This window comes from Aptenodytes forsteri, unplaced genomic scaffold (assembly GCF_000699145.1).
Source record: "Aptenodytes forsteri isolate BGI_AS27 unplaced genomic scaffold, ASM69914v1 Scaffold57, whole genome shotgun sequence".
NCBI classification, from domain to species: domain Eukaryota; kingdom Metazoa; phylum Chordata; class Aves; order Sphenisciformes; family Spheniscidae; genus Aptenodytes; species Aptenodytes forsteri.
In genome coordinates this window covers 1,329,479-1,343,032 of record NW_008796220.1, presented here as the reverse complement: position 1 = coordinate 1,343,032, position 13,554 = coordinate 1,329,479, and the positions used below count along the sequence as shown (strand labels likewise).

Here is a 13,554-nt window from a genome sequence, read left to right as displayed (position 1 = left end):
CTACAACCTCCTTTCAGGGAGTTGTAGAGAGCGATGAGGTCTCCCCTCAGCCTCCTTTTCTCCAGGCTAAACAACCCCAGTTCCCTCAGCCGCTCCTCATCAGACTTGTGCTCCAGACCCCTCACCAGCCTCGTTGCCCTTCTCTGGACACGCTCCAGCACCTCAACGTCCTTCTTGTAGTGAGGGGCCCAAAACTGTGGGCCCCCCTTGTGCAAACCCATTTTCCTGTTCAGCATGAGCTTGGACATTAAGTTCTGGAGGTGCCCATTTTAATCCCCAGCAAGACAGATCCCTCATAAGGAGAAAGACAGTATGGAACGTCAAATAATAATTAAAGTGGGCTCCAGCTTAAAGAAAGGTTCCATACCTGGGATGCCAGATGGTGGACTAATTTGGTAAACCACAGGTGTCTGCGCAGCAGAGAACTGCAAAGAGAAATTTGTAGTTAAATGGCAGTCGTTTTCGCAGCAGCCCAACAAGATCTGATTACGCATTGCTCACAATGCAGTTGGCAACCGCATTTCAGAGACTCACACTTCAGATTTGATCTTTGAAGCGGAGTCCTGCTCTGAGAAGGGAGTAAGTACAATGTCCCCTTCTTGCCCCCTCTGCATTCAGAGTCTGGCTTGCTGCTATTTTTGCATCCTTTTTGTGCCCAGATTGTCCACCCCGGCTGGAGTCTAATTCCAGAAGATATGGTTTAATACACTATAAAATTTCTGAGCCATGCTTTGTCTGAAGTAGAGACCTCTGTTTTATCTTGCATTATGGCGCCATATTTCTTCCCGATAATATATTCTTAAAAACTATTTCTACATCACAAAAGTGATACACTTCAGCTAGCCTTTAGCAAGCTTGTTGAGTACCCTAAAGCAGTGTAGCAAAGAAAACGCTTGTATTGGCCCATCTTAATGCAGTATAATACATCAGCGGTGTCTTTGGGAAAGCACTACCTTGCCCTCTGACTAAACAAGGAAATACTGGAAATCTGCGATGGGGTACTATTGTTTACTTTAACAGAGTCCAAGGAGGAGCAGGGAGATTGTGCTTTGAGGCAAGCCTCTCAGAAGATGGGGAACACACAGGGACCCTTTCCAAGTGGAGGAAGGTCATCATCAGCCTCCCAAAGTAGCTGAGAGACATGGATACCTGGCCCAGCACATGCTTTGGCTGCATTTTCAACAAGTAGAGCAGCCCTGTTGCCCTTTTTCTCCAGTTGACTCTAAAATCTGTGAGACTTAACCAAAATCACTCTAGAAATTTTTTGTCTAGGCTGGCACCGATCCTATTCAAATGGCGTTGTGTGTGGGAGCGCTACCCATCAGTTGAGTGGGCAGAGGTACACATGGTCCTCCACACGCTGCTAGCTCACATGGAACCAGTATTTCCTGTAAATGTCCCCGTCCCTGCCTGGAAGATGGCAATCCAAACAGGACAAATAAATGGATGGCTTCAGCAGCTAAAAAGTGCCTTTTGTCCAAATCGAGCGTCTGGATCCCAGGGCTAAAGGAAATAAAAAGGCAGTGGAAACTCTTTGGATGTGTTTTAAAAATTCCTGCTCTGGATAAGGAGTTGTCTCCAGCACACTAGGCATTATCCAGTGCTGGGTTAGCTGAATATCGTCCTGTAACAAGCTGATGAAGCTGAGACAGTGTAGTCTGGTGGGAACATACCTGGACAGGCAATGAAACAGAGCTGGATGTCTTGGGAAGGCCACAAGGAGAGTTATGGAAAGGGAAGATGGGCTCTTGGACTACGGCTATATGAGTAAATAAAATAACTTGGAACCTGCTATTTGGCCCAGGGAACAGCATGGCTTATATCCATGTAGGGAAACTCTCTCCCTACACCAAAAAGAAGGTGGCCTGATCCACGCTGTCTAATGGGAGGAGACTTGCCATCACTCAAAGCAGAAAAAACTACACCAAGGAACAGCAGCTAGGTGATCCCAGGCAGTGCTGGAGACCGTATCCTGACAATCCTGACCCTGCCTTGCTAACTCATGCAGGCACAGCCTTGCATTTTGCAGGGAGACCTTGGCAAAACCATGTCAATTCTTTATTCCTCAGATATCTGCTCCGAAAAATAAGAGTATTGTCATCATCTTTCCCCAGTGCAGCATTCTGCACTCGGGAAATGAAAATCATAGAATCAATCATAGAATCATTAAGGTTGGAAAAGGCGCCTCGTCTACACGTCTTTTAAATACCTCCCGGGATGGGGACTCAACCACTTCCCTGGGCAGCCTGGTCCAATGTTTCACCACTCTTTCAGTAAAGACATTTTTCCTCATGTCCAATCTAAACCTCCCCTGGCACAACTTGAGGCCGTTTCCTCTCGTCCTACCGCTTGTTACTTGGGAGAAGAGACCGACCCCCACCTCGCTACAACCTCCTTTCAGGTGGTTGTAGAGAGCGATGAGGTCTCCCCTCAGCCTCCTTTTCTCCAGGCTAAAAATCATTATATGAAAACCGAGGGTCAGATCCATCAAGGTATTTAGGGGTCTTGGGCTTAAGGTGATGTATAAAGGCACCTGGCTTGTTCAGATTTTTTAAAATCTATTTGTCTCTCTGCTTTCTTAGGAGCTACAAATACCTCCATAAATCTGGCCCGCAGTACTGCTAGCTGGCTAAATCCTGTTTCCATCTATGTCATTAACTGCTTGATTTCATTAACCTTACAGAAAAAGTACTTTTGCATGTGTCCCCATTCCCCAAATCACCCATTTCTCAGAGCCTTCTCCACACATCTCCATCCTCCCCGCCTTCTTTTTGAGTCTTCTCGTGTCCTCACTTGCACTTACGGATACTGCTGTCAGCCCAGTAGATAGTGTAAAAAACTCATTTGCAAAATCAAATCAAGGACACCATTGCATATGTTGGGTTTTCCCAAGCTTTCCTTGAACCCCATTCCTTTCAAAGCTCAGTTTTCACTTCCCTCTTCCTCACGGTCATGTAAATAATGAATAAGTAGCCACAAACTCCCTGCAGTGACGGCCATTTCTGGGAAGCAAAGGCAACATCACACCATACCCTGGGCTGGAGCTGATGCAGAGAAAGAAGCCAAAACCAGCATGAAAGCTAGGGCCACTAGCTGACACAAGTCTTCCGAGCTGTTCAGACTTGTTGCTGCCTGCAGCAGGCTTTTTTCAATCTACTGTGGAGGCAAAATTAATTTTTAATACGCATAGCTCCCAGTCCCAAAACAAAGAGACACATTGTGTTTTATTTAGCTTGGAATGTGCCTCATTAACAGCATCCCCTGGTGATTTTTCATCAGCTCTCTAAGATAGCTGAACCACCCAACGACTCTTCGGTTTTAATGTGCAATTTACTGCAAACGCTGGGCTTCCTTGCTTAATACTCAAAGTTAGCACAGAAGTGACTTCTGAACACACCAGGCCTCGTCCCGAAGCACACAGCCACAGTTAAGGATTCTGCTCTGCAAGAGATCCTGACACCATCGTCATTGACTGGTCTAATATCACCATACCCCACAACCTCCTGAGGCAATGCGCTTTGACATTGAGAGCCAAAGGGAAAATACTCGTTTGGGCAAGAGTAGCAAGCTCTCAAAATAACTGAGCAACAGATATGAAATCACAACTGAGGTCTGAGCTTTCCAAATCTTGTTCATCTTAGGTGTGGAGAGCTGTCCTAGACCTGGAGAGATGTCCTTTCCTGGAACCAGCTGTGCCCGTGGGAGGTATTCTTGCCCATGGTTACCTGTCAGTGCAGACTGTTAGCTGCCACCCTGCAGCTTGGAGGGTAACACCAAAAGAAGCCGGCATGGGGTCTTCTGACACAATAGGGTCTTCTGACCATGTGGCTTAAGTGCAGACACAGATTTTTGATTCAGAAACACCTCTTAGGTCACCTAGTCTATCCAGTGCCAGGCTGATGAGTACCTTGATGCACCTAGTTTTAAGGAACAGAAGGAGCATCCTAACTTCTTGTCCTGACATGCAATCAGACATACAGTATATGAGAGAGAATATTTCAATATATTCCCTGTGATACTATGTCTGAAGTTTGACTCCCTTCAATACCTTGAATTCTTTATCATCTCTTCTATACTTGCTCGGTGGTTACCTTGAAAGTACAGTTTTCTTTCTCCACCTCAGTCAGGTTGTTAATCACATGTCCTTTAAAGGCCACCTCCACATAGTACAAACCCTCCTGGGGTGAGGGCCTAGGTGGAAGAAAATGTGTTATATTATTTTTATACAGATTGTGTTTATTTTTTAGGAAATGCCAGGTCCTTCATATGGTCTCCATTCTCAGTAGGCCCAATGAGGCTTTGATAGAGCAAAGCAAATTTACACTGTGAAACCAAACTTTACACATATGAATCCAAACTCTAAAAGTACAATTTAAAAGAAATGTGGAGGCACAGCAAGAAACTACAGTTAAGTGCAGAAGGTGATAGGACTACATCAGAACTCTATCCAAATTGTATGTTAATACAAAACACAGACATGTTCATTAGTGTTCATTAATACTAATGAATAATTGTTATTCAGTAGTATTAAAATAACCCAGGGCTGTATGCATTTACAGGGCATCTTGATCCTGGTTTGTAAATTAACGCTGCATCCTTAACGCACACAGTTTCTCAGCTCAGCATTCAGCAGAATTAACTCCCAGCCAAATCATAGTAGCAAGAGATGGAAGAGCCCCATTAGGGTCACTCTTACAGCCTCTTGAGATACCCCTAGTCTTCCAGTCAACCAACCTTCTTTAAAGTTATGACAAGATGGAAAACAGGGAGCTTAGATTGCCCAGTTGGTGCTTGAAACCGTATTTGTTTTCTTCTCTACTCATAACCTCTCTTTATGATCTTGGACAGATCAAGGACACCAAAAGCTGATAAAATCCCCCCAAGATTTTTTTGGGAGTTTTGCATCTAAGAATTTGATGTCTACAAACCTTTGAAGATCTGAGTCTAGCCTCTCCAAGAAGCCTCACTCCAACTCTCATGCTAGCTAGCCTAGTGCTTCATTAAGTTGAAACAAGGATAAATGCAACACAGCTTAGGAAGTGCTCAGGTACAGCCACAGTAGCAGCTGTAGGAATTCCTTCAACTCCCAAACTACCTGTACAGACACTGAAAGAAAATGAGGATCCTACCAGACAAATGGCAAGGTCTCACCCACACTATAGTCATGGATCATACCTTGTTCTGCATCTTATAATGGGCAAGCCAAAATACAGAGGAGACACATCACACGGCAACCTGGGCAGGTCTGGATTCACCAGGGACACCTCCAGCTGGGATGCGCCGGCTGAAGAGACACATTCCAGCTGGTGGGATGTTGAGCCTAAGTAATCAAAGTCAACAAGAAGAGCTCTGTGAGGACAGGATAACCCACATTCAGTCACACATGACAAACATTTTTGAATGTTCAACCCAGCTTCTCTTTAGGAGCAATGCTTAGAGCCCTTAATCAGGCTTTTTTAAATCATGTTTGTGTAATTTCATATCGTTGTGGTTTAACGCCAGTCAGCAAAAAAGCCCCACACAGCCGCTCGCTCACTCCCCCCCTGGTGGGATGGGGGAAGAGAATCAGAAGGGTAAAAGTGAGAAAACTCGTGGGCTGATATAAAAAGAGTTCAGTAATTAAAAAGAAATAATAATAATAATAATAAATTGTAGGGAAAAGAGAAAAAATAACAAAGAGAGAGGAAAATAAAACCCAAGAAAGACAAGTGATGCAAATGAAAACAACTGCTCACCACCAACTGGCAGATGCCCAGCCAGTCCCCAAGCAGCAACGCCCCCACCAACCTCTCCCCCTAGTTTTATTGCTGAGCATGACGTCATATGGTGTGGAATATAGCTTTGGTCAGTTGGGGCCAGCTGTCCCGGCTGTGTCCCCTCCCAACTTCTTGTGCACCCCCATTTTTTAAGCAGAAGAGGCCTTGACTCTGTGTAAGCACTGCTCAGCAGTAACTAAAACGTTCCTGTGTTATCAACACAGCACACAGCACAAATCCAAAACACAGCCCCATTCCAGCTACTGTGTTAACTCTATCCCAGCCAAAACCAGTACACATATTAAGACCACGTTCATCCCACCATGCAGCTGCATGGCTTTTTTTGCCTCTAATACAGTATTTGGTCTCTCCCACATGTATTCTACTGCAGAGATTGACAGTTATTGTGGGTTTGAATCGCCTCGGCCATCTACACTGGAAAAAACACATGTCCATAGATATTTAAAGCACCTCCAAATTAGTACCATTTGACATAGTCTTTACAGTTGCTGATGTCTTGCATAGTTTTGTTGACAGGACCTCAAGTTGGCCTGTGCTGTAAGGTGGATCTGCTTAGCCCATTTCTTTAGAGTGATCTGTCCAAGGGATCAAAGGCTTTTAATCTTCAGAAAGTCAAGCTTTATCTGAACATAAACTACCATGCTTAACTTTTGTAGCATAATCAAGTACAACTAGAAATGAAGAAGGCTTACAAACAACTCTCCCTTTTTTCACGATCTTCACAGGTGGTTCCCAGCCCACAGACTCACTTTAAATGACATCAGTGGTTTCTCGATTTACAGAAAACTGCACATTTCCTCCTGGTCCCAGGAACATTTTTCACCTTCTCCCAAGGCCTGGCTGTCTGCTTCCCCCCACCAAAAAAAGAGACTTTGCTTGAACTGTGAGTTCGCAGCTGTGACTGTCTCTGCCTGCTACACAGTGCTATTGGAGAAGCATCTCCCATGAAGACATGAGCTGTCTTTCCTCCCTCCATTTCATCATCTCTATGGGAACGCACAATATTCAGACAAATAAGACTGATACCGTTCATCATAGTTATAAACAACAGTGTCAGAACTTGAGCAGCTAAACCAAACATACACTTGTCCCAGAAACCAACTCTTTTCCTAATAAATCAATATTCAGCACTGCTAAAAATCAGGCCTAGCTTTGTACAGTTGTTTTTGGGCCCAAATGAGCATGGCATATCAATTTCTGTGATTTTTACTCATATCTCATGTTTATCATTAGTGTTTTTAAAGTTCCAGCATCAGAGAACCTATGAATAGAGACTCTCAGCTTTCCTTCAAAAAAATGGTGGCAGGGAGGAAATTTCTAGCCTTAGGTCTACAAAAATAAGGTAGAAATCTGACTTCTCTTGCTTAGAAAGAACTTAAAACAAGCAGCCATCACCAATAGCTTATGAAGTAATAATTTCAAGCTGATTTCATGTTATGGGTGCCACAGCCCATGTAACTGTTATTTAGGGTTTGTCACTCCAACCACAAATCTCAGAATGGAGCTGATTCTCTGTTACTTTGACATGTGCTTTATAAGAATTTAAAACTCACCGTCCAGGGTAATAGTAATCCACGTTCCTCCAGCAACACTGCCTTCTCGGGGCTTAATGAGCAGTCCCGTGGCTGTCACTGCAAAAACAACCCAGCTATGTCAGGCTGAAGTGCAATGGAAACATCTAAAACATCTCATTCAGGACAAGACGTAGCAGTCTGACAGCTGTCCTCCTGTGATCCCACCCTTCATCTCATTTCTCCTTCTCAGGCATCCAAATTAGTCGTATTGCTCATCCTTTTTCCCCCAACTGTCTCCTCTGCGTAGTAGTCCTGCTTCCCCTCAGGGAGGGTTTGATGCCTTGAGGACTTGGTGAACCGAGCTACAGTCTGAGCCTCCTGTTCTCCTCAAGAATTAAAATAAAGACAAGAAACCTCATGTTTATTCCTCCAGCTCTCAAAGAAATGTGTTTGCTGACTTCTGTACACCCTCCCAAACTTAGGGCTGCCCACAAAATATATCCACTTCTGGCTCCAAGACATCCTGTCCAGCTCTTTCTTGACAAAGTCCTTAGGAAAGAAATGCAGGTCTGAAAAGGAACTCTTGCTTCATGCAATTAAGTCACCTGTAACTTGCTATACAATGCCTTTCATAAAAGCATCAAATTCTTAAGATAATTTAGGATTTATTTTGGGGACCCTCATCGCCTGAAGCTAATAGAGATGAACCAATGGCTGGCTTCTTTTTTTGTAGCCAAATATCAGAACCTTCCAGAAGTCCTTTTACAACGATAACCAGTTTCCCGTTTAGCATTTCGGGAGATTTCCAACTTCTTAGCTGTGCATGAACGCAATCTCACTGAACACCAGCATTGATCACTGAAGCCAAATATTGGACATACTCGCATCATGATCCCTTAATATTAACATGCAAACAGTGATACGACTATCATCAAGTGAATGAAAACCAACAGGCATGAGATGAACCCAGGTAGAACAGGGAAAATTAACAATGAATCCGGAAATCTCCACTGGCTATGGAAATAATGCTATGAAAAGCCACTGATAAGGGTGGACAATGTCCAATATGCTGCAGTCAATATCCCATAACATTCAGCACCTTTTAAAGATGATTCTCCACATCTCTCAGTCACAGTCAGTCTGTATCCAACCCAGTGGCACTGGATTTTGCTGGTGGTGTATGACCAGCGTGGTTGGAGACAACACCTCTCTATCACCCACCTGCAAAGATTATCAGCTCAGCACTCAGAAAGGATGGTCTCCAGAGGTTCATCTTGGACTTTCGGTGGGGATTTCACAAGAGACTGGCTCCAGGATCATGGCTTGGGGCCTTAGCACCTCCCCTGTAACTTTAAAACAAACCCCATCTGTATTCTTTCTTCACATTGCTGTGGGAGCAATGGTCTGTGTTACAGCAGACAAGATGGACTGCAATGTGGAATCACAGAGAAAACACTGATTCATCTCTCACACAGTATAAAGGATCAATATATTGCAAACCATACTGTTTCTCCTCCCACCCAACAGATCTACATAGAACATATGCCCCTTCGAGCAGATGACTTTCCAGCCAAGCTGAGGATGAGCGTTCCCCCACTGGGGCCATGTTTCATAAGACTGACTCTGATTAAGTGGCAGGCACAGGTGAATTAGTGAAAGCAGTTACGGGATTTAGAGCCGATGGTGTTAAACTCTCCTAGCTCTGTGCTGCTTTATGCAAAATTGTTGCGTCTATTACATGAAACTAAATCATGCCATGGTCATTCTCCAGCTCTGAAAGCAAATGACTTGACTATGCTATTAAGCTCTCTAGCCTTCCACAGTTAGCTCCAAACTAGGAATGGCCCATGCTGGCTCCCGCAGGTGTGCTTAGGGATTGCTTGGAAGAGCACTGGTAAACTTGATCACAACAGTGCTGGGAATTGTTTTAAGAATATAAACATTTGAGTCCCTGCAGCATGGGAAGTTCCTTGGTCTTACTTGTTATCATAGCCAGTCATATCACACATTCCCTTTATCAAGTCCATGCCAGGAACTGTTTTAACATTTAAAAATATAGACCATCAACTTCACTGCCTTCACCCTGGGTTTTGTATTAGTATAGAAATAACCATGGATCAATTGTTTTAGCCACATTTTAAATGAGCAAGAACCTCAAGTTCTCACCAGTGAGCACAGAGACTGGGACACCCTTACCCAGAACAGCCCTTGGTTGTTAAAACTCAGTTCAGACCACAAAAGCACCAGGCATAAAGATAAAATCAAATGGCAAGAAGACAATGTAGGATTTCAGATTGTTTTTATGGCAGGATCTAAAGGGCAAAAATCACAATCACTGTATGAGGCACTCTTAGACGTGAGAGTTGGGCAGAAGCTTTAGTTACCACGTAACTATGGCAAACACGCTGTCCCCATAAAGCCAGCTTCTAAGCTTCTATTGCTTATTGTACCACAAGACCTACTGCAACTACTCTCACTCCATTTCTTGCACCTTTTAACATAACTGCAATTTATAGGGGTCCGAGACAAGAACCCTGATGCATGTGAACCTTGCATTTCAAAGCAGGTACATAAAAGGTCATTTAGGTTTACTTTTATTATCTTATTAGGACTTTTCCTAGTATTACTTACCTTATTCAATTTGTTCTTCTTCCGTTCCTCCGATGAGGGAGGTGTGGAGGCTCCAATACCAGCATAACTGCTCCATCCCTTTGACACCAGCTCTACCGCAATTTTCAGTCTGAGGTTGTGTTAGGCGCTCAGTTCAGTCCCTGCGTGGGTAACTGAGTCACGGTGTGCTGAAACCCACCAGACTAGTTTCTCAAAAGGCTCAATGCCTGTCACAGACAGCTCAGAGCCATCCATTGAGCATGCTTAATTATTAACCGAAGTTACTTGTTGCTGTTAACTGTTTTGTTCCAAGTCTTTAATGACCGTAATGGGAGTGACCTGGAATTGTTCTTCCGTTGGTATATGACTAGATCCTCCAACAGGAGGATAATGAATCCATTTTATCCCCCTTTTCCCCCACAACATGACAGAAAAACTGATTGAATTGTTTCTTCATATGCTGATATCCAATTTGCGAGTGACTTTCACAGCAAGTAGACTTCAAGGTTTCCTTATATGCTCTTAATTCAGTTTTTCCATGGCATTCCCAACAGTGTCTGCATTTGGCAGGAATTCTGCCCAAAGGGTGTTCAGACCCCTTACCACACCTCACATACTTACACCCCTGCAGGTCCTTAGACAGTCAGCTATGGAAAAGAGCGCAGTGGACTTACACAGTGTTATCATTCACCCCATGGAGAACCAAGTGCCTCCACTGGCTGCAGGGAAGACCCAGCTCAGCCTCCATCAGGTGCTGAATAGCTGTGTGAACATCATCCCTACTCCCACCTCTGCACCCATCTGTTTGAAGCCCAGATGGTTTTTGATGAAGCCACCAGAAACAGGATGGGTTGCTGAGCCCCTGCACTGGTATGGATGCCTTCATGGAAGTTTCCACTGATATTCAGAGGAAGCTCTCAGACACCACAGCGTAACTACAGTTTAATGAGTTACCATGCACCAGTCAAGCAGCAGCAGTATGTATGCATGCTCTTACCTCATCGCAAAGAGAGATGGAACAGGCTTGCTTGTTTTTCCTCGGGATTAATTCAGAGACACAGCGGCACAAAGTCACAGGCAATCAACCTTCAGGGAAGTTCTGGAGCTCTGCCCAGCAGTAGAACCAGTTGTGTTTGGTTTATTCTTAGGCCAAGACCAAATGTCTCAGCTGCATATAGCCAATGATTACAGGAGCCCAATGAAAGTTAACCCTTATCCTGCTCAGTAGTCTACACTCAGTTTACTTATTAGCCAGAATTACATTGGAAATATGGTTAGAAGAAAGAGCAAACCTGAGGGAATTCTCAATTTAAAAAAAAAAAAGTGTTGCCAAAGAGACGGTTCAAAGATGATGATAACTTGAACACAGAAGACAGAGCCAGATGCTGGTAACAGGGTCCACTGACAGCCCCAAATGAGGGGATGGACCAGGTCCAGTGTCCCTCCAGGGTCCCCCCTCAGGAGCAAGAGGAGACATGGCTGGAGACTCAACTACAACATGGGCCCATGATCCAGCTAGAAGTCAGGATTAGAGATGGGACTGAAGACCAGTATTCCTACAACATAGCTCAGGGAGGGACTGCAGGCCCAAACCTGAGGTTAAATGGGGCTCCTGACCCATGGGCAGGGTGTGGATGGGGGTCCCGAGTGAGGTTGATCGGAGCCATTAATGCTTATTGCTGCCCTCAGGGCCCTGACACTTCTGCTCCTGACATACTCAGTCACTCAAACTCTCTAGATCATAGTGAGCAAAAAAATGAGTTATCACCTCTGTCATTCTGTATAGCATTTTGTGATCCAATCCTAAGGAAATGCTTTATATAGGAAATTCTCAACAAAATGCCCTAGGTTTGCAGATCTAAAGGATTTGACTGGGACGAGGAGTTTATTCTTTGCAAAAAGTCACAGATTAGGTAAGACACTGTGTAGGGAACCATCCCTCTGAAGGAGACGAAACGTGAAAAGAAAGAGGGAAGCTGGTGAAGAACATTGTCCTTAATGACCAGAAACAGAGACCCATAATTCAGACCAGGAGAGGAATGGTCAAGTCACACAGGGGTCTTGTTATATGAAGTGTAAATACTCTCCCACTACAAGCTGATGACCATGTTTAGGTATGATTACCCACCAAGAGGAAAGCAGTGTAGTTTGAGGAGTAAGTGCACGTTTGTGTATGTGTGCAAGCAATTTTTTTTCCCACTGAAGGAAAGTTCTGCTGAAAAACATCGCCCCAGGCCATCTGGTTTTGTTTGTTTGCACTTATTCATTTGGAGGTTGCAGATTTTAGGTGTGTGACTAAAAACAGCCTTATGGACAGGCTCAGCATCGGGAATCTGAGAAACATTCCCGCGTTGCAACTGAAAAGGTCAGAGAGAAAAGCAGGAGGTGTGAGCAGTAGCTCTTCGTCACTAGGTGGAAGCATGGAGCCGTTGAAGATCTGTCTACCACTTGAAACACAACTGAAGGCCAACCAAGCTGTCACTGCCCTGTCTGACACACGTCCAGGACAGGTTTCTGTTAACCCCCTGCACTTGAGGGAAAGGCCACGATCCAGCAGACAGAGCACAGGAAAAGGAGATGTGGGACCTATTCCCAGCTCTTTCACTCACTAACGCACAATTTGGGCCAAACAGCTTCATCTTCAAGTCACCTGCCTGTAAAATGGGGACGGCGGTGCACTGCCCATGAGGCCTTTTGCAGGGCAGGTGCTCTCCAAGGGTAGCAGCATGGGAGACGCTAAGTTTCCCCAGGAATTGCAGCATTTCTGGGATTGAAGAGTTTGCAGGAGCCAAGCGAGGGCTCCCCTCATGCTCGCCCCAGCCGTTGCATGGCAGCCACCTCGCGAGAGGAATGCGGCAGTTGTTGAACACCACATGGCATCACCCAGCTGAACAGCTGAGGGGAGGATAATGTGGGATAAGGCGAGGTTTAGCGATTTTGTCTGCAACCGCCCGGGAGCCCCCCTCCTCCCTCCCAGCCCTGCTGGTGCATGCACCACCCCACGCCGAGGGCACCAGCCTTTCCTGCCTGCTCCTCACCAAAGCCAGACACCATCACGAGGGTACGATGTGGGAACGCTGCCTGCACTCACCATCCCCGCATCCACACCTGTAAATAGAGCACAAAACACCCCAGAGGAAAGCAAGCCAACGGGGCTCGTGCTTGGACCAGCAGTACCGTGTTTCTCTTGGACATGGCTGTTGATAAGCAGCCATCCTTCAACACAAGTTGTGCCATGCTGGACACATGTGCTGGACAGTTAGTGGGCAAAACCAACATGAAACTGCTTGAACTTGGGGACTCAGTCCAGACACAGGTCTTGGAGGAAGGTCTGTGCTTTCCAGCTTGGCATTGCCAGTATTTAGTGCCCTCTTCCAGCCCTTACCTATCACATTTGTCATCTCCCCAAGCAACATGCAAACCGTGTGTGCCCAACAGGAGATGGGTTATCCACTCACACCATCAGCCTCCTGCTGAAATCAAATCAGGACTTCTGCAAATATTGAGGATCTGGAGCAAAGCTCCCAGGCTTGGAAAGTCTCTGAAGAAGATTTCAGCAATGCCTACAGGCCAACCTGTGCCTCAAATTTTGTGGATACATCTGTGAGTGAAATAAAAGGATCAAGGGCTTGGGCGTTGCATCTCCATGGATC

At 45.1% G+C, this 13,554-nt stretch overlaps 1 protein-coding gene across 1 annotated transcript in view; it reads right to left on the bottom strand.

Annotated features, from left to right (window-relative positions):
• PKHD1 (polycystic kidney and hepatic disease 1 (autosomal recessive)) overlaps positions 1-8,564 on the bottom strand; it is a 289,357-nt gene extending 280,793 nt beyond the window's left edge. Inside the window, exons 1-5 of the mRNA XM_019474554.1 lie at positions 8,513-8,564; positions 7,331-7,408; positions 5,176-5,320; positions 4,092-4,191; positions 368-425 (exon numbers count right to left, since the gene is read on the bottom strand). Of these exons, the coding sequence (XP_019330099.1) occupies positions 368-425; positions 4,092-4,191; positions 5,176-5,320; positions 7,331-7,408; positions 8,513-8,564 (433 nt within the window). The remainder of the gene's footprint in view (positions 1-367; positions 426-4,091; positions 4,192-5,175; positions 5,321-7,330; positions 7,409-8,512) is intronic.
• Between the last annotated feature and the right edge of the window lie 4,990 nt (positions 8,565-13,554).